Source organism: Brachycentrus maculatus, unplaced genomic scaffold (assembly GCF_059751285.1).
Source record: "Brachycentrus maculatus isolate JH-2025_06_01 unplaced genomic scaffold, ASM5975128v1 h1tg000144l, whole genome shotgun sequence".
Taxonomy (NCBI): domain Eukaryota; kingdom Metazoa; phylum Arthropoda; class Insecta; order Trichoptera; family Brachycentridae; genus Brachycentrus; species Brachycentrus maculatus.
In genome coordinates this window covers 2,305,132-2,332,994 of record NW_028280897.1, presented here as the reverse complement: position 1 = coordinate 2,332,994, position 27,863 = coordinate 2,305,132, and the positions used below count along the sequence as shown (strand labels likewise).

General features: G+C 35.3%; 1 protein-coding gene across 2 annotated transcripts in view; it reads right to left on the bottom strand.

Moving 5' to 3' along the window:
* fry (microtubule binding protein furry) overlaps window positions 1–27,863 on the bottom strand; it is a 66,140-nt gene that overhangs the window by 21,071 nt on the left and 17,206 nt on the right. Inside the window, exons 15-34 of one of the 2 annotated variants that reach the window (XM_088260884.1) lie at window positions 26,126–26,296; window positions 21,954–22,124; window positions 19,724–19,882; window positions 19,472–19,635; window positions 19,032–19,198; window positions 18,831–18,941; window positions 17,599–17,753; window positions 17,004–17,167; window positions 15,714–15,836; window positions 14,883–15,016; window positions 13,705–13,809; window positions 11,852–11,986; window positions 10,341–10,630; window positions 9,734–9,881; window positions 9,246–9,430; window positions 7,353–7,469; window positions 6,546–6,715; window positions 5,232–5,315; window positions 4,042–4,302; window positions 506–672 (exon numbers count right to left, since the gene is read on the bottom strand). In XM_088260884.1, the coding sequence (XP_088117010.1) occupies window positions 506–672; window positions 4,042–4,302; window positions 5,232–5,315; window positions 6,546–6,715; window positions 7,353–7,469; window positions 9,246–9,430; window positions 9,734–9,881; window positions 10,341–10,630; window positions 11,852–11,986; window positions 13,705–13,809; window positions 14,883–15,016; window positions 15,714–15,836; window positions 17,004–17,167; window positions 17,599–17,753; window positions 18,831–18,941; window positions 19,032–19,198; window positions 19,472–19,635; window positions 19,724–19,882; window positions 21,954–22,124; window positions 26,126–26,296 (3,181 nt within the window). The remainder of the gene's footprint in view (window positions 1–505; window positions 673–4,041; window positions 4,303–5,231; window positions 5,316–6,545; window positions 6,716–7,352; window positions 7,470–9,245; window positions 9,431–9,733; window positions 9,882–10,340; window positions 10,631–11,851; window positions 11,987–13,704; window positions 13,810–14,882; window positions 15,017–15,713; window positions 15,837–17,003; window positions 17,168–17,598; window positions 17,754–18,830; window positions 18,942–19,031; window positions 19,199–19,471; window positions 19,636–19,723; window positions 19,883–21,953; window positions 22,125–26,125; window positions 26,297–27,863) is intronic. The other variant, XM_088260885.1, reaches the window with a different exon arrangement.

Genomic DNA, 27,863 nt, shown 5'->3' with positions numbered 1-27,863 from the left:
TCGATCCCCCTGGGAATCGAACCCGGGACCTCCAGCATGGTAGCCAAATATGCTAACCACTACACTACAGATGCAGGCAAGTAAAAGGTATGAGCAGAGGAAAGAATACATAAAAAAAACATGTCTCTAAAAAATTTTTTTTTAAAATAGAAAGTCGATGAGGTGTGGGCAGAAGGCGGATCTCCTGGCTCCGGAAAATACGAAATTGGACAGAATTGTAATTAGAACTGTCGAGGCGGTGTTTAGTTGCCCAAGACAAGGACAATTACTCTCAAGTGATCAAAATCAGGGGTCCTGACATGACACACACAGAAAAAGAAAATTGATACATTCTCGTGTTAAGTTTGTTTACGTGTCTATACTAAACCCATTTCTGCAAATGATTATACAGAAACACATTTCTACAAATGTTTACAATTTGCAGAAACACATTTCCTAAAATGTTTACAATGTGATACGTTTATTTGTGCGGGTGGAATGAGTGGTGTTTGAGTGGTGGCAATACCTGGAGTGAGCGGCCGGCATAGTGCCTGGAGGAGCAGGACAGGCCCAGCTGGAGCGCCGTTTGGGCCCACCGCTCGCTGATGAGTGCGTGCGGCAGTGACTCGCGGAACACTTTGAGCACATGCTGCAGTAACGTGTTCAGTTGGCAACAACTGCGAACACTCCAGACTGAAAAACACATTTTCTTCCTATAAATCATGATAGTTAGAAAAGCGCAGCAATTAGAGACAGTTGGCGCGTGCATATAATGACAAAATCGCTGAAATGACAGTTTTGAAAAAAAATACATAAACCTGCAAAGAAATATGCCAACAAAATAAAATTAGTTTTCAATGTTTTTCCTATTTTTGAGAAATTTTACCTTCATTCATTTTTAAGACTGTTGGAAAAAATGTTATATCTGATTTTTTTTTTACATTTTTGACATCTCAACATAAATGAAGACGAGTATTTGGACACACTTAAAATGTCATGACTCAAAAGTAACCCTAGTTAAACTACTATAAATTTCAATACCCAGTATCTTATATTCATAAAACTAATCGCAAATTAAATTTACTTTGTGGCAAAATTTTATAAACTTTAAAAAAACTGAATCTTTTTTCAACCGCTTTTATCTATGGTACTTTTTTCCAACTGGTTTAGGAGATGACGAGATACTTGTCAAAACTGGTTGGAAAAAGTACTAAAAACTGGTTAAATATAAAGTTTGATTTTTATATACATAGTTCAAAACCCAGAGTAAAAAATGTGATCCTTATATGTACCATGTCATGTAGATAAGATTTTTTATCAATTTAACCTTTTGACTAACTGTTTTCATATATCGCTCACTCCTTTCAAGAACGACATAAATCAAAAAACTCAATTTTTCAGGAGAACGTTTTTAAAGTTTAAAAATATAAAACAATTTATTAAAAATAAATATCAAGCCACTTGTTGAACTTTTTACTGTGCAACAGATTTTTTAAGGTAAAACCTGAAGGTTTTTGCTCCATTTGAAAAATATTTATTATATTTAAAAAAATAATTAAACAATACCTTTTCTTCAAAATGCAAAAACAACACTTTCTGCTCTGTAGCGGGTAAATATTAAGTTTAAAATGTGCCTCTTTTGCTGGGATATAGTACATTTTTTGTGCATTCCGAAAACATACATAAGTGAAAATTGACGAATTTTGATTTATGACGTTCTTGAAAGGAGTGAGCGATATGTAAATCCAAAAACGGTGTTTGATAATTATACTTAATGATTTTTATACAAACACGTAATACAACAGTGATATTAAGAAACAGTGATATTAACCTAGTAAATTTTCAATTAAAAATTTATTGATATTATTGCTACGTGACTGCTGAATCAGTTAGTGAGATTATTATTAGTTTCTTATTTACTGCATTTGTGTTTCATGTTGTTTTAATTATCTATTCATAGTTATTATGTACATAATATGCATCTCTTATCTTCCATCATTTTGTATTATCTTGTATACTTATACATACTATGCCTTTTAAGAGTAACATAGATAAAAAAAATAAGAATTAGAAGTATGTATTATGTGCCAATCTTTAGAGATACCTTTCCTTTGCCTTGGCCTCTATTGGCACCCAGATGGTGTGTAGGGCACTACATCTAATCAATTTAATCGCTGATTACATCCTAGTTAACCATCACTCTCTGCCTCCCAAAGGGGTAGGCAAAGAGAATAGAACACATTTAAGTGAAATTACCCCATTTTTCAGATTCATAGGTACAGGAGTGGAATATATTTTATTGGATACAAATGTCGCATGTGAAGGAGCTCAGGGAATTACCGATATACGAGCAAGGAAATGGAGAAGTAATAGCAGATAGGAAAAGGAGAATATCAGCAATAACTAGGGCAATTTGGGTTGATTTTAAAATGTTTGGCTTGATGGAAAAATAAAACAAAACGATTGAAAAAATTGGGATTGGAAAATTTGGAAAACTCTGGTAACTTACAGCAAATGATTTGCAAATACAATACAAATTTACATAATAATATAGAAATGCATTCCTGTATATCAATCTTGAATGCTGTATTTACATAGATAAGTAAAGTGTAGATATATGTATATACATTATATTTATTTAAAAAGAAAGCTTCTACTTTATAGTAAGGATAGGGAAGGTAGATGTGAAAAATACATCACAAACACCCAAAACAATTAAAATTTCACTAGCAAACACACCACTATTTATTATAAGAATGGTATTTACCGAGTGAAATTCAAATTAAAATGAATAGATATTACCACAAAGTGACTGCTGAATCTTGAATTTATTTTGCAATTGGTGGGAATAGAACCCGCGATGCCAGTTTCTTAACTATATTCTGTTTCTTTTTTAATTATATATTTTTGTCTAATTTTCAAAATATTAATTATTTTGAAAATGATTATATGTATTGTTAGAAAGTTACTTGAACAAAAGTAAAGAAAAACTTCTTCATCTTTTAACCAATATCCCTACCCAAAGGTGGCACTGCAACGTATCAGAGTTATTTTGATTGTTAATTCTATTAAGGCAAGCTGATGAATCTTGCGCTTCTTGTACCAGTCCAGTGTGATATTAAATAAAAATCACTTATTCATTTTGACCCCCCTGGGAATCCGGGACCTCCAGCATGATAGCCAAACGCGCTTACCATTACACCGTGGAGGCGGACAATGTTAAATTTACCGACACTTTACTTATCTACGCATATAGAGTGTTGATGGCTTTAAGTTCAGTTCACACTGTGATATACTGCAGAATTATATGGCAAATTATGGCTTATCGGGTTTTTACCGCTCGACTTTGGCTGCCAAAAGAGCACCCAGAAACAGAATCACTCAAACCAGGTATTGAATTGCTGTGTGAACTAAACCTCAGCATGCCATCCTCAAATCATGTCAATTTTGGGAAAGAAAATTGGCATTTTTTTCCAATAAGCAAAGAACCACTTTTGTGGCAAAATCTTGTTAGTAAAGTGTAAATAAAAAAAACAATGCCAAAAAATATATAAAATACTCGCTATTCGCAATGACAGCTACACAGTGGCTCCTTATTAATTATGATTGTTTACCAATTCTGAACACAGATATGGAGCAAAATGTTAAATAGTGATCAATGAAAGTACAAAGAAGTAAATTAAAAGAAAGCATGGTCAGGTGTTATGTTTGGTCAATACTTCTATATAAAGTTGGATCTAGAACCTTCAGAAAAGATGGTCCGATGACATAGCCGCTGTGGGGGGTAAAATCAGCTTCGAGCAGGAACTGACCGAAAGAAATGGAAGGATATGGAAAAGGTTTATATCCAGCGGTGGAAGACAGAAGGCTGAAGAAGAAGGGTCGAAGCTCAATCTTCCCGAATTCCATTCAAACCTAACAAAAAAATCAGCAGGAATAATTAGCTAAAGATAGACGTCAATTGCACCGCGGTCACCCAATTTAAAACCCGCTTATAAGACTAAAATATACTTATACCACTGTGATCAAAACTCCTCTGCCAATAGTATATAAGATATTTACCTTTGGCCGTGATGTCCTCGTAGTTCCAGAGGGGCATGTTGTGTGGCCGCGTGGCCAGGAAGTGGATGAGGGACTTGATGACATCCGCTGTGGGCATGTCTGGCCCGGGCTGCGGCAGCAGGGCAGTCCGGCAGCCCTTGCCGACCTCGATCTCTGTCGTGATACTGTTCGGGGACTGGTGCGCGTCTCCCGGCGCAGCCCTCGTGTCTGGCTCGGCCGTTATTATTACGGGAGGCAGGGACGGGTAGCCGGCAGGCTCGCCTGGGAAAACCATCCAACAATATGTGTGTAAACCCTGAAGGAATCCCTAACATACTAACACTCTTCTTATCATTCATCGTTCACTTATATCACCATACCAGAAAGTTGACAATGCTTTTAATATACAAAATACCCTAACATACTGACCAAAATGTATCTGATATATTTATTAATCATGACGTCAGATCTGACGGGAGTACCAAAAACCGATATGTCGGATTTTGATAACCAAAGGATAAAAATCACTGACCCAGTGTTCACTAACAGTTGTCATAGTAATTTCAACCACTTTCCCTATTCTGATTTTGGTTTGGTTGAAAGATATTACTTTTTAGCACTATTCTCATTAAATTTTAAGTTTAAAACCATGAAAAATATGCATATATGTTTCAGTCACATTTTTGCACCCGAGAAAAGCCTCTACAAGCGTAGCAAAACATTAGAAAAATAAAGAAATGTATTTCCTTAATTGTTAATTCAAAAAGTTTTCTGCTGATAAAACAGTGGTATGCGACAAAGAAAAACCAAGATGGCGACATTATGTCAGTTTTAAGAAGGACTCAAACTTAAGTGTCTTTCTTTATTTTAAAGAGCAACACAGGTATTTTTTTTTAAATCAAATAATATAAAATGCTTTTTTATATTTTAAACTCGTAACATGTAACATGAGAATAGATGTAAAACTTCGACATAAATGTGTGACTATGTTTCTGAACATGTGGTTTATGAAGATAATTTGTAACTTACGATGTACTGTTTCCGTTTGAGTTTTTACTGCAGGAGTATCCGTTTGGTATATTTGGGAGCGATAATTTACAAAAAAAGTGATTAATAAAATTGTTAGAAAAAAAACATATTGTTACAATATGTATTATTATAAGTAAGCATTTTTTTGTATCTTCAACTACATGAGAAAAAAATATATTTACCATCTGATTTCTCTTGTCCATTTGCAGTGTTGGATAAATTGGCAATGTTTCCTTGAAGGTAACTATCGAATACAATGTCTGGTTCTGTAAAAATATCAAAAAATATAAATAAATTTCATTATAATTGCACATGCACAAGAAAACCTCACAAAGTCCCATTATTTCGTCAAATCTATTGTAACACGAATTTTGATGCATTCCGCATCATTTCAAACACCATATGTGAAGCTAAGTCTAAATGTTAGATAACAATCACACTATACCAATAATAGTCCGCCTCCATAGTGAAATGGTCAGCACACTCGGCTACCGTACTGGAGGTCCCGGGTTCGATTCCCAGGGGGGGAAGGGTCAAATAAATATAAGTGATTTTTCACTTTGATATTTATTCAATATTGCCCTGGACTGGTACTTGAAGTGGAGGCCTGATCACCTTTCCTTCATGTGTTTACGATAAAAATAACACTGCGTTTATATATATAATGCAGTGTCTTATGCACCATTGGGTGCGGATAAGGCTTTGAAATGAATAACAATAGTAACATAGAAATCCTAAAAATTATTAATGTTAAAAGTCATAGACTGCAACATTTTGAAACAATGGAAATTCATAAAACTATAAATAATAATAATAAACCCATAATTTACAATACGACAATGACTAAAGCCTCACCCCTATTCTCCATGTTCCCACTGACAAAAAATAATAAACATATAAAAATAAGAAACTGCTCCTACCACCCCCCCTCTTCATCCTTTAACATCCCAGGGACACAACTCGAAAATTAAGACATTGCTTCACATATGATATTTGAAAATGAGGAATACATAAAAATTCATGTCACTATGGAATTTAAGAAAAAGTGGTCTTTACGGAGTGAAATTTAAACTTAACAATATTAATATTATTTATTAAATCGGATACTGGGTTATGAGTTATCTTACCTAACAGATGAGATATAAATTTCGAAGGTGTCTCAACTTGATAGAAAACATATATTGTTCTTTATATGAAATTGAAACTAATAATGGATAAATATTATCACAAAGTGACTGCCAAATCAATTAATGATATAATTTTTTTTCGCTATTAATACACTATCTGCGGGCGGATTCGCGCTCATAATATAGATAAACACATCTCTAAAAAGAAGTGATAACATTTAACCATACTGTATACATCGATATGAGATCAAAAGATCCCTTAAAAGTCATGGGTAAAAATAACTTACATGAAATTTACGATGAGTAAAGTGAAACGGTAAAATTACCCTTCCTGCAGATAGTGTGTTAAAAATGCAGGTATTTCTTTACCTGTGAAAGTGTGGTCCACTATGGGAAGGGTCGGTATGGGCAAACCGAGACCCAGTCGTGACGTGTGGCTGTTCAGCAGCAGTCTGGCCACTGTCAGGTGGTCGTTGTGTGCAGCCACAGCGATGAGAAGGTTCAACAGCAGTTGGCGACAGTGGTCGTGCACAAGGGCTCTGCAATTACAAAATAGTATGATATGGATTCCGGGAATATACACTTAATGTAAATTATAATAATGATTTTGGATAATTTATAAAGCGCCATTATTTTTCCTTTATTAACGGCCGTAGCCAATTTGTACAAAACATATTTCATGTTTATTGATTTATTTATGATAAAATAATATGTTTTCTCTTTTTAAGTATTTTATTGGTTCGAAAAGAACTTATCTAAGCAATAGTTTGAAATATTGTAATTATTATTGCTTTATAGTTAGGAAGTGACATATTCCAGATATCGATATGGTCTGCGAAATCATTGCCGAGGTTTTGCATTTGGTGTATAGGAGTATTGAATCCAGACACTGTCTGGCTGTTATTACAATAAAATATGACAGTTTCTCGTGTTTCTGGTTATTTTATTTTATTTTTGTAAAATACTACCTCAAGGGCGCTGACTGTGATTTAATTGGGGAGAAGGGTATTGTGGAAATGATTAAGCAAACAAATGCGAAAGATCTTCTCACTCTAACAACAACAGCAAAGTTGCAAAATAATAAACCTTTGGTAAAAAAAATCATATGGTTTTTTTAGCTTGGCTCCTTCAATTAACCTGTGACCCATTGGAGATATGTCAAGCTGCAATATTTACCTGGTGTGATCGAGCCCGAGGAATATGATGTGGAGCATCAACGGCACATGGATGGACCAGTCTAGTTCCACTCCGTCCAATACCACGTCGCATAGCAGCATTACAGCCACATTGCATCTGCAAGTCAATTATACATCACTTATTTATTTTATTTTATTTATGGCTAATGCCTTTAACAATAAAAACAAAAAAATTGTACAATAACAATTAAGAATACACTAATAAAAATCATCATTAACATACAATACATTTTCAAAACAGTTTGTCACATAAACGACAGTTACATACTAGATAGAAATCTGGAAATTCTCGATTGCGAATTTTATTAATTAAGTGGACAAAACCGTATGTTCTGAACAACACGGATTCACAAGTGGAAAGTCAATACTATCTATCCAATCATTCAATCTACCAGAAATACATATCAGATTCACTATAAAATAAACATCAAGTAGATTCCATCTATACCAACTTCTCAAAAGCATTTCATAAGGCCTTATATGTAATGACAAATGGAATTTCTTCCTTTGGCTTATTATGTATCACTTATTTATTTAGAAACTTATTCATTCATTTTTTATTTCAAAATACTAATAAAATAAATTTAATACAGGCAATTGATATGGTATGGGCCCATGGGACGTAGAGAACCTGAACATATTGTAAGCCAGGCAATTACCATGGATCTTCCTCAAATGACATCTAGAGGAAGACCAAAGAATTCATAGATGCTACAGAAAGATAACATGATTGGAATGCATGGCCTAGGTGACAATGTCCATACATCTAGTCATACATGCCCTTCAACTACGCAGACTTTTGACACCACCAGATTTTAGGTTCTAATTGATCTGATCATACCAAGTATTTTTCGGCTGTCTTCGATCTGTTCTCCCGCTCACATTCGCCACATATATTTTCTTAGTCATTCTGTCACTACCCATTCATTACACATGTCCATACCACCTTAAAGAACTCTTCTTAATCTTTTCAATTATCTCTTATTCAGCCTTACATTCATTTCTTATGTCTTCGTTTTTAATTGTGTCATACAATAATTATAGTAAGTAATACATACAGTGAAATCTCATTTTAATTTATATATTAAATGTTAAAAATCAAACAATGATTTTTTGAGTCTGCTAAGTTGCATTTATTGTTAAAATACAAAAAAAAAACAATTTTTTGACAATTGTTTCATTTGTTGTGACATTTGTTTGAAAATTCTATAGATAGGCGAAACAACTACCACAAAATCATGATTATATGATTTTTATCATTTTTATATGATTTTTTACAATAAAATACAATTTTCATTAATTGATTCAGCAGTAACTTTGTGGTAAAATTTATCCATTTAAAAATTAAATTTTTACTTAGTAAATGACCGCCTCCGTAATGTAATGGTCAACACGCTCGGCTACCGTTTTGGAGGTCCTGGGTTCGATTCCCAGGGGGGGTAAAATAAATAAAAGTGATTTTTTCGCTGTAATATTTATTTAATATTACCCTGGACTGGTACCTGAAGCAGAGGGCTGATCACCTTTCCTTCATGTGTAAACGATCAAGATAACACTGCATTTATATGAAGCAGTGCCCTATACACCATTTGGTGCGGATAAGGGTTTTTATTATTTATTATATAAATACCACTAATTCTTAAAATCTACTGTGACACATGTTTCGATGCATTCCGCATTAAAAAATCCTGAATGCATTGAAAGACATGTTACAGTAGATTTTAATAAATAGTGGTATTTACTAAGTAAAAAAAAAAAATACAACTTAGTAATAACATCTAATGTATAAATTCAAATGGAGTTGATGGAGCCAAATCTATAAATAAATCTCATTTTAACAATCCTCACTGCATGAATATTTACGACAATATACCTGTGGAATCCGGAGATGGGTTGAGCACTGTCGGGGAGATATTCGGTAAGCGGCGCAAAGTAGCCACCGAACTCGGGCATCGGTAGCGGATGCGGCTGTGGCGCATCAAACTTCCCGTCCATCATCAGGCTGCAGTGGACGCCCGCCGGCGTGCGCTGACCCGGGAAGTCCTCGGACGACTGATTCTGGAAGTAATAACACAGATTATGGACACCGCAATATAGTCCAAAACACGAGAAGGAAGTCTTCGTGATGAATGTCATAATGACCAAGAAAATGTTACCAGCAAAAAAAAAAATTTTTTTTTTTCACCTCTTTAGTGTGATGGTCGGCATACTCGGCTACCGTGCTGGAGATCCGGGTTCGATTCCCAGGGTGGTTAAATAAATATAAGTAAATTGAACCCGGGACCTCTAGCACGGGAGCCAAGTGCACTAACCACTACACTGAGAAGGCGAACAAAATATAAAATGAGATATTTCTTTTACCAAAGTAGCATCCCTGTCGGAATTAGGCGATCCAGGTTCTTCGGCAGTTCTCTGAATAAGCGGAGTCAGGGAAGCCCGGCCTGACTTCTCCGGCACTGGAGCATCACAAGGACGAACGGAAGACCGCATGACACCCTCCGATTTGGGCCTGCAAAACCAATAAAATAAATAATAAATAAATATGGTGTATAACAGTTGTTTAAAAACCTTATTTTTCCTATTCATACAGAAAGATAACATGATTCGAAGGCTTGGCCTAGGTGACATTGTATATTATAGAAAAACCAACAACCTGAGGACGAGGAGAGCTGATAAGAACAGTCTCCAAAAACGATAAGTTGAGATGGAGCTAGGAAGAAGATTCGAGTGCCAAAAAAAACAATATGAAATTTAAAAATACAAGTGGCAAGGTTATTAACCTGTCCAGGAGTGTAAAATTTTGAAACATTGTGCATGAATCACTAGAATTTCACTAGAGACATCTATTGGTGAGATGAAAGAACCTTGAGCAGAAACTCTTTGATTTATATGTGACAATTGGAGATAATCCAGATTTGTGAACGAGTATTTGAACACACTCAAAATGTTGTAAAAAAGAATGTATTACGTTTGCTTGATGGGGTCCTCGCCGCTGTGCCTCTTGGTGTGTATGGTCCCCTTCTCGACTGTGAGGTCGCCGCGGGCCCCCGGCTCGCCTGCGCCCGCGCCGCCGCTGCCCGGCGGGCCCCCGTCCGAGTGCGAGGACGCCTTGCGCATGCTCGTCAGCCGGTAGAAGGGGGGCGTCTCCGTGCGCTCGATCAGGCAGTTGAGCGTCTCCACGGTCTGCAGCTCCGTCATCATCTCGTCCAGCAGGCGGTCGGGCCGCGAGCGCGCCAGGTACAGCACCACGCGCTTTGCCTGCGCAAAACACAACAATATTGAAATCTTCAGATTTAAGTTTTGTACTGACATTTCTTGGTGGAACTGCATTTTATAGAATAAAATAACAATTATGTTATTCTGTATGGGGAAGTCCTGTGTTATGTTTCAGAGAATACAGGACTTCCCTTAATGTAATTATTATTATAATATAATACTTACAACTCATTCAATTTAAATTCAATTTCTTAGAAAAATTTTATAAAATCATGGGTTTCAACTCCTGCCTTGTTGTGTATATAACATAGAATTTTTTCTAGCCTCACACCAGTCTGATGATTTCAATTATGACGAAACCCGGTTGCTGTTCAAATAAAATTCATGTGGAAAAATTACATAGTTGTTATTTTATTCTATATTGAAATCTTTGTCTAGATCTTTCATCTCAATGTTATCGCCTAAGGTCTGGGCACTGATCACTGCCTATGCATCTCTATAAGATAAAGTGCGTCACATCACCATATTGTCAATGTGGACAAGGTATAGGGGATGCAAACCATATGTTCTATCAGTGTCCGCCCACAACAGAGAAGGAGAACTTTCTAAATAGCTTAACGCTAGCAGGAATCCAACTCCCCACCCAAGTATCCACCGTTCTTTCTGAAGCTAATTGAATAATTGAGGTTACAATTTCTAAAATGATAAAGCTAAACGCATTTAAACTATGATATATTTTTATTATTTAAACTATAAAATTAAGATGCTAGTTGTAGTTATATTTTTAACATGTGCTGCTTCGGAGTTCCACACAGATTGTAAATTTTACAAATGTCTTGTAATCTATTATTCTTCTTCTTCAAACCCTTATGCGCACCCCAATGGTGCATAGGGCACTGCATCAGTGTTATCTTGATCGTTAACATATGAAGGGAAGGTGATCATCCCTCTGCTTCAGGTACCAGTCCAAGGTAATATTGAATAAATTGATTCTAACACCATAATATCTCATATAATATGTACATGATAAATATAAGCACAATAAAAATGAAGTTGACTATTAAAAATTTACAAACCAAGGGTTACTTGCTTCACATTGAAATTGTATATGACACATTGAGAATAAATTTTGGTATATTCCATCATAAATTCTCTATCTAAATTCAGGAAAATATCCTTTTAATATTTCACAATTTTGAAATTCTTTTTGAAATCTATTATTAATAGACAAATATTGAATTTGATTCAGGTTGGCATACTCACATAGGGCAGAAGCTCATTTGGAGCCATTCCGGATATGATGATGAGGTAGCGTATGATGATTTTGAGATTGTTTGGCCACCAAGCGCACAAGGTCGCCCAGAGCTCCTCCATCTCCTTGGGGTGATAATCTGAAAACTGTCATCACAAAGAGGTTGAAATAGAGCAGAGAAAGTAAACCAATCGCGGACCGCAATTCCCAATCTGCTCTGCTGATGTTATTTATTGTTTCGGCATTAGCTTTGCAGTAAGACATGATTAAATTATAAATAAACAACTGTTTTTTACCACTTGAGTATTATATTGTTTTGTTTAGATTCAGAAGTCATAGAAGCTTCCATTTAAGGGTTTAAATATTAACTTCAACTAGAATTCAAAACTGTAGATTGAAGCATCTGTAACTTCTGAAACTAATTGTAATATAATACTTAAGTGGTTTAAAGTCATGAAGAAAAGAGGGATTGATTGGAAGGACAGAAGAACCATCCTCAAATTGTACAAGGACCAATCCACTCTCATAGATATTAATGGTTCCTCAAAAGAAGCCAAGATAAGAAAAGGTGTGAGACAGGGTTGTCCGCTGTCACCCTATCTATTCAATTTGTTCATAGAGGAGGCCATTGAAGAGTTGAAGGAAAAAACAAATGGAGTAAAAATAAACGGTCAACAAATACATTGTATAAGATTCGCTGATGACATCGCCCTGATAGCAGAGGACGAGAGTGACATGAACCACATGTTAAACACTCTCTCTAATGCTCTGGATAAGTTCCATTTGAAAATTAATGCCGCCAAAACAAAATCAATGATCGTTGAAAAAGAGCAATCTGACCTCCATCCAACAATACTTCTCGGAAATAGAGTAATTCAACAGTTGGATCAATTCTGTTATCTGGGTAGCTTGCTAACATATAACAATAAATGTACCCTAGACATAAAAAAGAGGATAACGCTAGCCAAGCAAACTTTTATGAAAAAGTACAGCCTCCTATCAAACAAACATTTAAAAATTGAAGTAAGAAAAGGATTCATAAAGGCTTTTGTTTGGAGTGTTTTGTTGTATGGGTGTGAAACCTGGACCATCCAAAAGTACGAAAAAGACCGGCTTGAAGCATTTGAGATGTGGGTTTGGAGGAAGATGACCAAGACATCATGGGTCGTAAGGAAGTCCAACGAAAAGGTGTTGCAGGACGTAAAGAAAGAAGAGAGCTTTTAAATCATATTTTGAAGAGGAAGGCCAAGCTAATAGGGCACTCAATTAGACATAGCACCTTTCTTAGCAACATCTTCGAAGGAAGAATCTTGGGAAAACGAACAAGAGGCCGCCCAAGAACTTCATACTTCCAGGATTTGAAGCGGCTCATGGACGTCTCCTCCTATTCGCAGCTCAAGAGGATGGCGACTGACAGAGACAAGTGGCTGACACTACAAGGCGCTGCCTTTAGAAGATGATGATGACTTAAGTGGTAAAAAACAAGTGATTTATTTAAAATTTCTCTGTCCATGTTTAATACATCAAGTTGTTTAATAGATCTAAAAATTTAATATTTATACAAAGATATTTGTCACAAAAGACCTTGGGTAAATTCGGTGATCACTTTTTTCACAGAATCACACCGAATATTCTTACATTATTTGCAAGAAACGCTTTAAAACGTATTTTACAAACTGTTAGTAGAGCGCGAGAGATGCCTGCAAACATTGTACATACGGGAATTGGGTGTTGCGGTTAATTGTAATTAGTATACTAAGGGTCGGGCGGCAGACTGGCAGAGTATAGTTAGGGTCGAGGTTGATGACAAAACTGCCCGACAACAATGTGTTAAAAATAAATCGGACCAATATTGAATATATACCTTGGCTGTGATGTAAAACAGGTTATTCAAAACCATTTCTGTGGCTTCGGCTGATCCCATCCCTTCCCTTCGACTTCCAGTTCTAGCAGGATCGGACGTGTAGTACTAAAAAAATATGCATAAATATTTATTATAGATGTATCTAAATATTATTATACATTTTAATGAATGAACAGAATGGTTAAAGCGCAGTTTAGAGTTGCCCAAAACAGGGACACATACTCTCAAGTGATAGTCTGAAGAACAAGAAGAATGAATGAAATTTCCTGATGAACTTTTACCAATTCACTTGAGAATAATACCCAGACATTTAATATATCACTCACTCCTTTCAACAACGTCATATATAAAAAAGTTGACTTTTCAGATCATTTTTAATGTTCAAGAATATAATAAAATGCATTAAAAATAAATATCAAGCCACTTATTGAACTTTTTAATGTGCAACAGATCTTTTTAGGTAAAACCTGAATGTTTGTTCTCCATTTGAAAAATATTTTGTATATTTAAAAAAAATAATTAAACAATACTTTTTCTTCAAAATGCAAAAATGACACTTTCTGCCCTGTAGCGGGTAAATATTAAATTAAAAATATGCCGCTATTGCTGGGATATAGTACATTTTCTGGGCATTCCGAAAACATGCACGACTGAAAATTTACGATTTCTTATATATATGACGTTGAAAGGAGTGAGCGATATTTTAAATGATGATTGAGTTGATTCAATTAATATATCATGAGCTGAGAGTTCAAAACGAAGAAGTTTTGAACTCAGCTCAACGCTTAGGAAAAGAGAGAGCAGTTATAGGCACTATAAATGAAAAAGCAGGATTATTCTGGCTATTTCATGAGGGGAGAGAAATACAAAGTAATATATGCCATATTACAAAGCAAAGATCCAGAGAGTTGTGTCGCTATTTAGAGCGGCTCCAGAGAGAGCAAATTAAGAGAAAAATGTCACTGCGGTAATAAAAATTTATAATACATATCGGAGGAAAAAAATTATTTTCGGGTTTAAGTCGTAGGACAAGACAAATGACCGGACCCCACAAAACCTGGGTTTGACACATTTTCTTGCGATATAAGGTGTTCATAATAACGTAATGAGTTTTCTTTCTTCTGTTGCTTGTGTTTGACATTTCAAACATCGCTTAGTTCGCGGATGAGTTAGATTACCTGAAAGTAGGAGAGCGGGTTGGCAGGCGGCACATTGGGGTCCACCAGCTCTATGTTGAACAACCATGGAAGCAAGTACTGAGGCAGTAGTTGCCTGACTTCGGACCTCGCCGTTTGGAATCTATGAGTTATTTCTGTAACAAGAAACGTTTTATCATTAGCATTACAAAAAAGTACCACATAATTGTAATATTTACATCATTTTTATGATAGTTTTTTAAGGAAATTAATGTACATCTGAGAGTGAAATACTGGTGAATGTGGAAATTTGGGAAAGATGGATTTCTTATTTGAGAAAGCTGGGAACAGAGAGAATGCACACTATAGAATGAACGGAAACTATAGTATCAGTGCACAACTGACTATCAATACCAACAACAATCTAAGGAAGTGAACCATGGAGTTATGGATAAAAGTAAACTAAATGTGATCACAAAATAATGTGAAATTCATGGTGAAGTAAGTAAATAATGGAGGGCTGAGAAAGAATTATTAATAAAAATAATGAAGAAAGGTGTGTTGAGATGGTTTGGACATGTGGCAAAAATGAGTGAGGAAAGAACGGTAAAACAAGTATATAAGAAAATCAGAATAATCGGCGGGTATAATGAGGAAATGAATATGAAAGAGGCAAAGAATGCTTACAAAGACAGAGTCATAGAACATTGTATTATCTTTGCCTATTATGGCATGGCGTCATGGTAAGTTTAGTTATTTAGTTTCACAACATTTAAGGGAATGTGTGACTAGATATGTGGACTTTGAAGAAGGTGTAGTATTGGTAAGACGCTATCGGCATTCAGCATGTAATATGTAAGTATTTTAACAAACCTGAGAACATGGGCATAGTCAACTCGGGGTGAAGTTGAGAGAGCTGCCGAGACAAGTACATCTGGGATCGGCAGTAAGTTGTTGACAGCAAAACATCCAATGTCCCCTTGGATTGATCTGAACCTGAAGATAAATACACTGTGACAAATTGGCTATATTTCATGCAATTGTAGCAGTAATCACTTGATCAGAAATATACTACCAATCTAGTCCGGCATGCACAGTTTATCATATTACTCGAGTGCTGCCATAGAAACGGCATGCATAGTTTACAGTATTACTCGAATATTACTCATAAATGCATGGTTAACCACATTATTCGAGTGCCGTCATAGAGGGAACATGCACGGTTAACCTAATTACTCGAGTGCTGCCATAGAGGCAGCATGCATGGTTTACCGAATTACGCGAGTGCTGCCATAGAGGCGGCATCAAGGGTTACCGTATGACTCGAATGCTGCGATAGAGGTGGCATGCATTTTTACCGTATTACTTGACTGCCGCCATATAGGCGGCATGCATGGTTTACTGTATTACTCGAGTACCGCCATATAAACGGCATTCATTTTTACCGTATCACTCGAATGCCGTATTACTTGAGTGCTGCCGCTATGGCGACAAAATAAAATAAAATCTAAATTCTCAATATTTTTAAAGTGTTATTTTTTTTGTTTTCAATACAATTAAAACCAAAATTATATTAATACGATAACATAGTAGTAAGTTACGGATTTTATCGAGTTGGCAGTTTGCGTGTACCCAGTGGCGGTACTTCCCTAGAAGCCCAAAAGCCCGGCTTGCCTAACAACTCCAAATAAAAATGACTAAATCTAGACCAAACTATTAAAAATACATAATTAATGTATGACTTTTTTTAAATTATCGCACGCTTACATGATTATTAAACACATGCATGCCATTATATGGTGATGGTACTTATTAGTTATGGTTAATATCTGAAGATATTTTATTATAGTGAACATTTTCTTTATTTCAAGGTGATGGCTATACCTTACAAAAGTTACATGTTAGCATATTTTTACAATGATTACAATACATTGTTTATATTTATAATACTTTCTGGGTGCTTACTATACTGGGAATGATATGAGGTGAAGAAATTATAGGTACATCATGTACTAACGAATGTGAAAAATAATGGGCTTGCCTTACTGGTAAACCCTAGGCACGCCACTGCGTGTACCATAAACATTAATAAATAAAGTTGTAATGGTATATTGTTTTTATGTAACAAAAAGAATCATCAGTGTGATTATTGCATTAATTGACCTGCGGTATCACCATCCCCAGGGAGTAGGTTCACATTCCCAAAGAACCTCTTGTCCAACAACTGGAGGAGCTGCAGGGCGGTCTCGTGCACCAGGTCTCGCGGGCATCCGGTGCACATGAGGGTGACGTTTATCACTGCCGTGTAGTGGTCGCAAGGGTACTCCCTGAAACAAAAAGTATAAAAATCTTCTAGTACACAACTATGATACACGCTTCACCCACAACCAAGGGTTGATGATCCCGAGAGTGAACAATAAATACGGAAGTAGAACACTCCAATACATAGTACTGGCCATTATAATGGCAAAACTAAAATATGGAGAAAGGCTGAGGAATGGGTAAACGATCAAGATTTAACATTTAAAAATTTGTTTAATTAGTTATTTAAACTTTTTTTATTTTCCTAAATTAATATTATGTGAACACATCTCATGCGGGTAAGTTAATGAGTGACGAGGGTGTATTCCACTCGCCTATATATGGAAAAAATTATGACTTTGGAACTTTTTAAAATGTTTTCTGCAGATAAATAAAGATATTTAATAGTGCAGAAAGTTTAATTTTGTAAAATAATTAGGGGAAGGTAGTGACATACCTTGTGCTGAAAATTGTTGCGAGTGCGAGGAAAGCGCCATCGGCCACTCTGGGCTCTCCTGTATAGCACTTGTCAATGACCCAATCAAGGAGAAGTCCTATATCATGATTCATGTCTAGCAGGAGAATCACAGTTTCCTTTCCGAGTTCATATATCTGAAACAACATTGAGAATTTCATTAAATGTAAAATACAAGAGAGAATGGTAGATTAATGTAAAATATTTTAAAAGCTGACGTCAGATGGTGTTGGTGAAGACCCATTGTGGCCATGTGCAAACACTAAATGACTGTACTGATGGAAAAATTTCACTTAAAATATATATTTAATTAGGTACATATATTACCGTTATACGGTGTTTGAAAACAATGCGGAATGCATCAAAACATAAATGTTACAATAAATTTTAAGAAATAGTGGTATTTACTAGGTAAAACTTTAATTAAAAACAAATATTTGGACACTTAAATAATACTTATTTGAGTATTTTATTACTATAGGCTACCATAAATTTTTGTATGTTATATTATTATTAAGTATTACCATTTGCTCTTTTATCAAAAATAATAACAGCTCTTGTGCGGTTTATTGCAAGGTTCTTAATGTAGCGAACAATGATATAACCATATCTGAGTTCAGATATGAATTATTTTAATATGAATCTCTTTTTTTATGTATTTTGTAATAATCTGACCTTTTTTACGTTACGACCATAATAGTCCCAAAGGTGACAGATTAGAGGGTTCTACTGTATTTATCAAATTTGCTGATTGCATTTAGTCACCTTGTAACGTCGTAGAGTCAACGTGTATTCTAACATCATGTTTAAATAATTTTATTGACTTTTAAATCCGAATGCAGAATATATTCTTTTTATTATTTACTTTATTTTATATTAGTTTTACCCTAAAATGTTTTAACTGGAATATGAAAGTGATGAGATAAAGTGAATTGGACAATGAAAGTGATTTTTCCAAATTATCTGACAATGATATTGATTCGAGAAGTAGTGATATAGTTGCATTCCGAGAATTTGTGAAAATGAATCGTGATAATCCAACACCTACCCTTCCAAGGTTATAAGGGCTATTGGAATTAATAATTTTAATTACGGTTTTTATTTTCTTGTACTCTACGGTCCCATCTTTGATAGACATTTTTGATATGCTATACTTTTATCTATATATATTTGGTTCTAGACACATTTTTTTTTAGTCCTGTAATTGTACTTGCCTTTTCATCTTCCGATGCAAGAAGTTGGTGCAGCCACGGATAGAAGGAGCCATCTTCACCCAAACCGTTCGGGGCAAAGCAGGGTCCACAGTAGAGCAGGGTGCTCATGGCCTGAAAAAATTACAAATTGATTCGTCAAATTGTCGTTTATATAATTAACCTTCGGTGACGTTGATGGATAACGTTATTTAGATTGACAACCTGTAGAGCGGCGTATTGCAGGGTTTTGTCTATGTCCGGAGACTGCATCACATGAGGAGCTGGAGTGAGTGGACCGAGGTACTTGGCGAATTGCCCCGACCAGCCCGCAAACAGTTGGAATAAGTTCTTTCGCAAATCTTTTTTCAGCAGGGTTACATATTTCTCGACTGAAAACAAAAAACACAATGCGCATGAAATAAATATATGAAGTAAAATATATAAAAATATATGAAGTAAAACATCCAAAAACAAAAATCACAATACATATTTAGAATTGAGTGCTACCTGAATTTTATGAAATGAAAAAATTTAGGATCAGGACCATCGAGGCGCTGTTTAGAGCTACCCGAGACAAGGACAATTACTCTCAAGTGATTGTCGAACATAGGGGGACCTGACATGACGCAAACAGAAGACAAAAGAAGAAGTAAAATACTCACGAGGGAATTTTCTGATAATCTTAGTAACAAAATGGCAGAAGATCAACTTGATTTCTTGGACAGCCGGAGCATCTTTTTCCGTTTCGGCTTCTAGACACAGCCGGGCGCCTTCGATGTACTCCACAAACGAAGGGTGAAGGGATCCATTCTCCAACACGGAAGGACTGGAAAATATATGGCATCTTCACATTACCATTCACAATGATGAGATATCAGATAGGTATGATGAGAGAATGTTTTATTTTGAAGTACCTGTTGGCGAAGGTGCCATTTTCAGCGATCAATTGCAGAACTCTTCCCAAATGAAGCCGAAGGGCATCTCTTCTGCGGCGACGTCTCATGTTCTGTTTTGTCTCCTGTTTTCTATCCACAGCTTCACGAATCAGACCCAATAATTCTTCCATCAGATCTCTGGATGGAAAAAACAAGCGTTACAAATGTTATATTAGACCAGTGGTCGGCAACCTACTACCCGCGAGTAATTCAATTACCCACTACAACACTTTTAATTACCCACTAATAAAATATGATAATGATATTTTTTTATTGTTTTATAAAATTTATTCATTGATAATAACAACAATTAAAAAAGTAAGGTGAGTAAGTAATAATTTTTTTTTTATCACTTAATAATTTTAAGTAAATAACTAAAGGTCAATTTTTTTATTTACACGTATATGCATTTATTTCATTTTAAGAAAATACTAATTTTCTTGAAAAAAATTAGATTTTTAAAGAACTTTTACCCACTTACTTATTTACTCATAACCCTTATCCGCACCCAATGGTGCATAGGGCACTGCATCGAATTGACGCAGTGTTATCTTGATCATTATTTACATGAAGGCAAGGTGATCACTCTTGCGCTTCAAGAACCGGTCCAGGGTAATATTAAATAAATATTACAGTGTAAAATCACTAATATTTATTTTCACCCCCCTTGGGAATCGAACCCGGGACCTCCAGCACGGTAGCTAAACACGCTGACCATTACACCACGGAGGTGGACAAACCCACTTAGCAAATGAAATTTTTAAAATTGATTTTTTTACAGATTCATTCAAAAGGTTGCCGACAACTGTATTAGACGATAGATTGAGGATAAAAATCACAAATAGTCTATCAAATAATCCACAATATTTTAGGAATATCCCAATTTTTGTTCCTCCACTGAAGAGTTATTCATTATAGTTATTATTGTGCTCAATATAAATAAAAATTATATAGAGGAAGTATAGGCACTTACTGTGCCTACATACAAATCGGTAAAATAACAAGTACATGTTTTTATCAGCTATGGCAAATTAAATGCATTCGCAAGAATCTGCCAGTCGATGCTGTCCGTCAATTAGTAAATGCGTTTGCAGTATCTGGAGTCGATAGTTGTAACAGCATATGCACGGATCTACCAAACAATAAAATGACTCGACTGCAATCAGTGTTAAACGCTGCAGAGAGACTGATTTTTGTAATTTCTGAATTCGGTCATATCACCCCGCTACTTCACCAACTGCACTGTTTAGGCTTTTCAAGTTACCCGTGCCAAATGTGTGCAAGACGTGTGGAGCAGTGGACTATCAAGTGAATGTAATCGGATACAGATGCAAGTGGTAACATAACTGCTATATGGAAAGGAAATAGATAAATAAAATAGGTTGGAAGCATTCAGATCTGATTGTACAGGAGAATGCTTCGCATAGCACGGATAGATTTGTCAGCAACTCGGATGTTTTAAGGAGATTTACTGCGGTAGACAACTGCGAAAGGACGTCAAGATCCGTAAAATCTCATATCTGGGTCATATTCGGCGGGGAGAGAAGTACAGTTTACTTCAAACAATACTGATGGGGAGAATTGGAGGACAGTGTGGTCCTGGCAGAAGAAACATCTTGGCTGCACAACATAAGAGATTGAGACATACGGAGGAACTATTTTGGGTCGCGCAAGATAGAGAAGCCTTCGCCAGAGTGATTGCCAACGTCGGGGGCACAAGAACAATATAAATCTTCTTCTTCTTCTTCAAACTTTTATCTGCACCCCAATGGTGCATACGGCACTGCATCATATAAACACAGTGTTATCTTGATCATTGACACATGCACCTAAAACTTCGCGACAGAGTAAGAAACTGAGAAATAAGAAAAATCTGGGATGTTGAAGATTTTGCGCAATGGGGAAGAGAAAGAAGAAGTTTCTGGAGAAATTATGTGGAAAGAGCAAGTTTGGATAGAGTGGTGAGAATAGCAGCGGACAGCAGCATAAGAGGTAGCAGACCCCCAGGAAGACCACCTAAACGATGGAGAGATAGCTGGTTTTCCCAGGAGCGGACTGGAGAATGACAGGACATTGTCCTAAATAAAGAGGAAGAAAATTAACGCATAAAGGAAAAGTGATCAGCCCTCCGCTTCAGGCACCAGGTTAGGGTAATGTTGAATAAATATTATAGATAAATCAAGGTTGGTAGTAAAATAAAAAGGCTTACTTCAGTGCGTCAGAGTTGATGTGTCCAATGGCGTGCACGGCAACATCGCGCACATCTGGCAGCTCGCACTTGAGAAGGGGCACAGCCAGCTTGTACAGAGCACAGGGGGACGCCCCTCCCCCGGGTGACTTGCTGTCGCTCCTCTCTCCACTCAGACTATCGGGTGATGAACTAAAAACAACTCGGAAATGTTTAAACACGAGAAAATATCAAAAATACCGGGAATCGCAAAAGAAGAAAATACCAATCGGGTATTTCATTTGTTTAATTTATGTTTTGATAAGTAAATACCATTATTTCTCTGTGACACGTGTTTCGATGCATACTGCATCGTTTTCAAACACAGTATTTACGATGTTTGAAAATTATGCCGAATGCATCAAAACACATGTCGCAGTAGATTTTAAGAAACAGTGGTATTACCTAAGTAAAACTTAAATTAAAAATGGAAAGATTTTACCACTAAGTGATTGCCGAATCAATTAATGAAATTTCATTTGTATGATTGTTTTTCTAAAGTATGATTCTACAAAGTATTGTTTGGACTAGAGGTGGATAACATTCAATCATTTAGAAGACGACAACAGTGAATCCGTACTCAATCTGAAATAATGGTTTTTTCATTGAATAAATTTGCATACACCGTTGATCAATGAGTGGCTTGTAACATGTCCACTTTGGCCGAGATTATTGAATCATACTTGCAAGTTATAGTTTTTATTATATTCGTAATTTGAAATTAAGTAGTTTTCACTGTAGTATAAACTAATTCTCTACCATACGTCATAGTAGCGGCTCAGCTCAGTAAATGTATAGAATTGCTATTCAGTTTATTCACACACTAAACTAAAGTATATAAATAAAAATGTAAATATTAGTTTGTTCTAAAGTTAAAATCTTCTAGAATCGTTCGGCGATTTAAAAATTAAAGATATTCACCCAACGGTGCATACAATGCATGGCTATCTAAATCATCAACTATACAAAGGCGCGGTAATAGGTTTTATGCTTTAGGTACCAGTCAGGGGTAACATCAAATGTTTCAATGTGTGAAAACACTTTATATAAATATTGGCCTTGCCAAGAATCGAACTCAAGAACTTTGCATGGTGTGCCAAGTGCAGTAACCGCAACACTATGGAGGCAGGCTAGTATATTCACATTTTTTTCAAGAAAAGTTTGCGCGAAATTAAATGAGAAAATCTAAATCTACTTCAACTAAAAGATTTTTTTTTTAAAAAAAGTTAAATTGAAAAAAAATTTGATCTGTTTTAGAGAATATCTACATTGTCTACAACGGCTTTTTTTTCAAATTACCCAACGTCCAAGTAACTTTGAAATCTAGCTACGGCTTATGGAACACCGCTTATCATGGCTCAACTTCGGCTCCAACTTAACAAGTTATAAAGCCTTTTCTTACTTGTGAGCGGGTTCTCTCTTTATGTTTAAAGTTACTATAATTTCATGTAATTCATGAGGGAAAATTCTAGGCAAAAACACTCGTTAAGAACAGGGCTGTCCAGAGCATGGCTTTTATTTGTGCGGCCAGCAACATGTTTTTAAACCACCGCAAATAAATAAAAATTCCTTATACAAATTTTTATTCCTCGGAATATTATTTAATTTGAATGGCTTCCCAAATACAGTACACTCCCGATTTTCTAAGATGAATGGTGAAAAAATATTCCGTAAAATCGATTTCCCAGTTAATCCAAAAACATTGACAAAATGTAAATAAAAAGAAAATTAAAACTGCACCATATGCGTTTATGTATGCTTAGTAAGATGCACATGTTGACATGACTAGAGACAACTAACCTAAGAATTTATATTTTGCACTAACTGCAAAAAAGTCAATAGACTTGAAAATGTTTTTTTTTTTAATATGATACCACAAAGTATTGTTTGGATTTGAGGTGGGTAAGATTCGATGATTTAGAAGATTGCATCAGTAAATCCGTACTCTCAAAACAATGGATTTTTCAGGTCGATTGCACCGATAAGGCCAGAGAATTTTTATCACAATTTCGACAACTAAGATTTAAAATAAAAATTATCGAGGAATTTAAAAAATATTTTAAGCCATAATTCTTCTTCTTCTAACCCTCATCCGCACCCGATGGTGCATAGGGCATCATATAAACGCAGTGTTATCTTGATCGTTAGTTGACACATGAAGGAAAGGTGATCAGGCACTAATCCAGGGTAATACTGAATAAATATTACATGTGTTTCTACTTATAAGTACTATTATGAAATATTTTTTCAATGACTTGAGTGTCCTGGATAATTCCTTTCCCGGCTAACCCGACCCCGGAAAATCGAGAGTACAGTATAGGTCATTACTATCACTGCGTCTGCAACAACTAATATTAACGTTGATATTGATAGAATTGTAAAAGATAATCAATGAAGAACTCATCAAATTGATTATATTATAACCGTAACATCTCTGTATTTTAATTTTTTCATTAAAATTTTAAGTGTTTGATTCTGCAGCCCCATAATCTAAACTGTTATTTAGATTGGCTTGGGAACATATCTGTTTAAAACAACCCTGTTCTAGAAAATAATTATGAATTAATTCACTATGAATAGTAGACATTATTATATACTGACTAGTAATTGTATACATTTACTATGCTCTAAACTCGTAGCGCAACACAAATGTAGAAAATCTGCAAAAAATATATAAAATAAGCCAATTTTGACAAAAGTTGTTCATATATCATCCCTATAAATCCAAAAGTCACCAACTAACAATCGCTATTACATCTTTTCTCCACACCTAATTCAAGTATTGCTCTAAATCTGAACTTTTTCTTAACTGCCCTACCCATACGAACATACATGATACGTTCACTATATTATAACCTGAACGCAACAAGCCGTATCCTGTACGTTCAGGTACAAAAAAGTATACCTGCAACCACAGAAACGTTTGTGATAGGTTAAGTTTCTACTCGCTCTACGCATACCAATACGTCAAACAACGTGTGTAGAATTCAACATCAACAATTGCTGTCTACCTCATTTGCAGAATATGTCCAGATAATATTGATTGATACATTATATTCAATACAAAACATATTTATAAAAGTATTCAATAGAATACTATTTTAAAAAATTATCTGACGACATCTTATTTTGAGAACGTGTGACTTGCAAAGGATATAAAAAAGAACAAAGTTTCTAAATTGGTTCATATATATAGAACTTCGAAGAATTTGAGTAGTGTGGTTGTCAATAATGGGTAGAATTGGTGAATGTTACACGTGTGTAAAGTGATCACTCAAACCAGCCTATGACGGTCGTAAGCCCCGTAAATGCCCAGACTTCCATATTCTTCTTCATCTTTGATGAAATGTCAAAAAATAATATGATATAAAAAAGGTCACAAATGGATTTATCGTTTAAAAAAATTGTCTGATACACTGTAAATAAATATTGCTATTGAGAAATCTTATGAAAAATAAACCCTTGAATTTTTTACCTACATTTTTTTAATAATAACCCAAAGGTAGGCGGTCAAAGTAGACATACTTGTGTTATATCCCATTGGTTGCTGTTTATATTATGACCTGAGAGAGGCCTCCACACCGATTGTCAGTTAGTGACTTCCACCGAAAGGAGACATCATTAATAATCCACTATATCAGTAATATTCCACTATATAACAAATAGTTCTACTACTGGCAAAAAACATTAAGTCACAAATTGACCGTTTTTAATCGATAATGTTACTCAGTTTTTTTTATGCTATAATATTTGAGTACCGTTCAATTAATCATTTCGGAAGCATTGCTAATTATTTGCTCTGCCTCCACAGCTTAGTGATTAGCGTATTTGGCTACCGTGCCGGAGGTCTCGGGTTTGGGTCAAAATAATTGCCTGTGTTGGCAGATTTTGAAAGGGTGGTATGTATAACCCTTAAATATGAACCCTTTTAAATTTTAAGTTTATGACCTTGAAAATAATAAAATTGTCTGTTAAATCAATAACCAAGGGGTAAAAACTCATAATTTTTCAAGGTTTTTGACTTAAAGCTTTTTGCCAGTGAAAGAACGAGATCAAAGCTACGACAGATGTAATGAGAATGGTTGGATGCGTCTACAAGTACATTAATTATGCGCGCTGTTAGAATGTTATAATACTATTGAACATGCGGTTACCTGGTGCGCTTGTGCTGTTTGTCTTTGCGGCCATAAGACAGGGGCAGGGTGAATCGGGCCGGGGTGGCACTCTGGATGCTCAAGTTCTCCAGAGAGGTACTGAGCGACTGGCCGGTATTGGCGCTTCGAGAGGAACCCTCGGACCACGCCTCACCTGTCTCCGCCGTACCACTGATTCCGAATGCATGCAAAATTTCTTAAATCATATACCTACTGACTTTAGACACCCCTACGTCACACTGTGGGGGATTTACCGGGCAAGTTTGGACAAAATCCGCAACAGAGACCGGAACCGATGTCGAAACTTGACCTCAACCATACCGGATTCAACTCTTCACTTATTTAAGCTTAGGAAAACCAATTTTGGTGATTTTGGAACTGATGTCAACCCGTGTTTTAAATATTGGAATCGTACAGTAAATAGAAGAGATATTTATACATATTAGATTGGAATATCTATGAAAAAAAAGCTATGCATTTGAGCTACAAAAAATATGAGCGAACGTTCGCAGTAGAATTTCTATCTGGTAGGAATTGTTTCTGTTGTCTATTTCTATAGTTAGAAAGTTGATAAATGTCCCATCGGAGTTTTTTTTAGATATATATAGACACATAAAATTTGACATTCAATTTATAAAATAGGTTACAGTTCCATTATTACCTACTCATCGAAAGATTGCCACTCATTATTTATAGACTTCAATATTCCTATAGAAATATGAATAAAAATATATAAATATGTCCATATATATTTTTTAATTATGCAATTGGTTATCCAAGTAACAACCAGAAATAATTTGACAATGACATTGCAGGGTGCAAACACCTTTGTATGGTGTAAGAATTTCAGTGTTTCATTAAAAATTGAGGCACTAGTAATAAAGCAAAGCCGAATAGGCAAAAACAAATCTACATAATATGATAAATACAGAAAGAAAAAGCCAAATAGGCATGTACAGAATCACATCAGCAAGAAAAAATTCAATACTGAATATTTTTGGACAACCATAACTCGTTAGACCATAGTCGTTTAAACAGATTCACAATTTTGTTAACAATTGTTTTCAAGGAGGCCACAACGACATAAGCACAGTAATCCTTTGTTATAGTCGAGGGTTAACACCTTCTAACAATCTGCTATGCCTAAACATTGATTTTATCGTATGCAGGATTTATTTTTAAACATTTCTTTGTGAGAGAGATGCTCCGTACCTTTTGTATTATCAGCTCAAAGTATGACTCAAATTTAGGCGAAATGTTTGAATGGCTGTTAAGATGGAGATGGTATTTGAGATAATACTCTTAAGTGTCATTAGTAATTCAGTATTACTCCTTCGTCGAGGACGTATACAATGCTTCTGTGACCACTAACTGTTATGGAATACTTGAGTTATCACATAGATCAATAATTTTAATATTTAATCAAGCCTCTTTCTATAAATAATCAGTCTTTTTCTTTTAGAAAAGTGACATGTGAAACATTTAGATTATATATACTTTCATTGTGGTAATATTTGAAAAAAAAATACACTAAGTTTTATTTTTAAAAGTGTTTAAAAGTGTAATTCGTGATTGGTTTTAATTTTATGTGTTGTGAAATGATACAAGTACAATTTAGTGAGTGACCGACATATTCATGGAGGCTGAAGAATCTAAGGTAAAAATATATTCAATATTTTTTGGGTAATGTAATTTTTAATGAATGTCAATATATATGTAATATGTTCTGCCTCGTTTT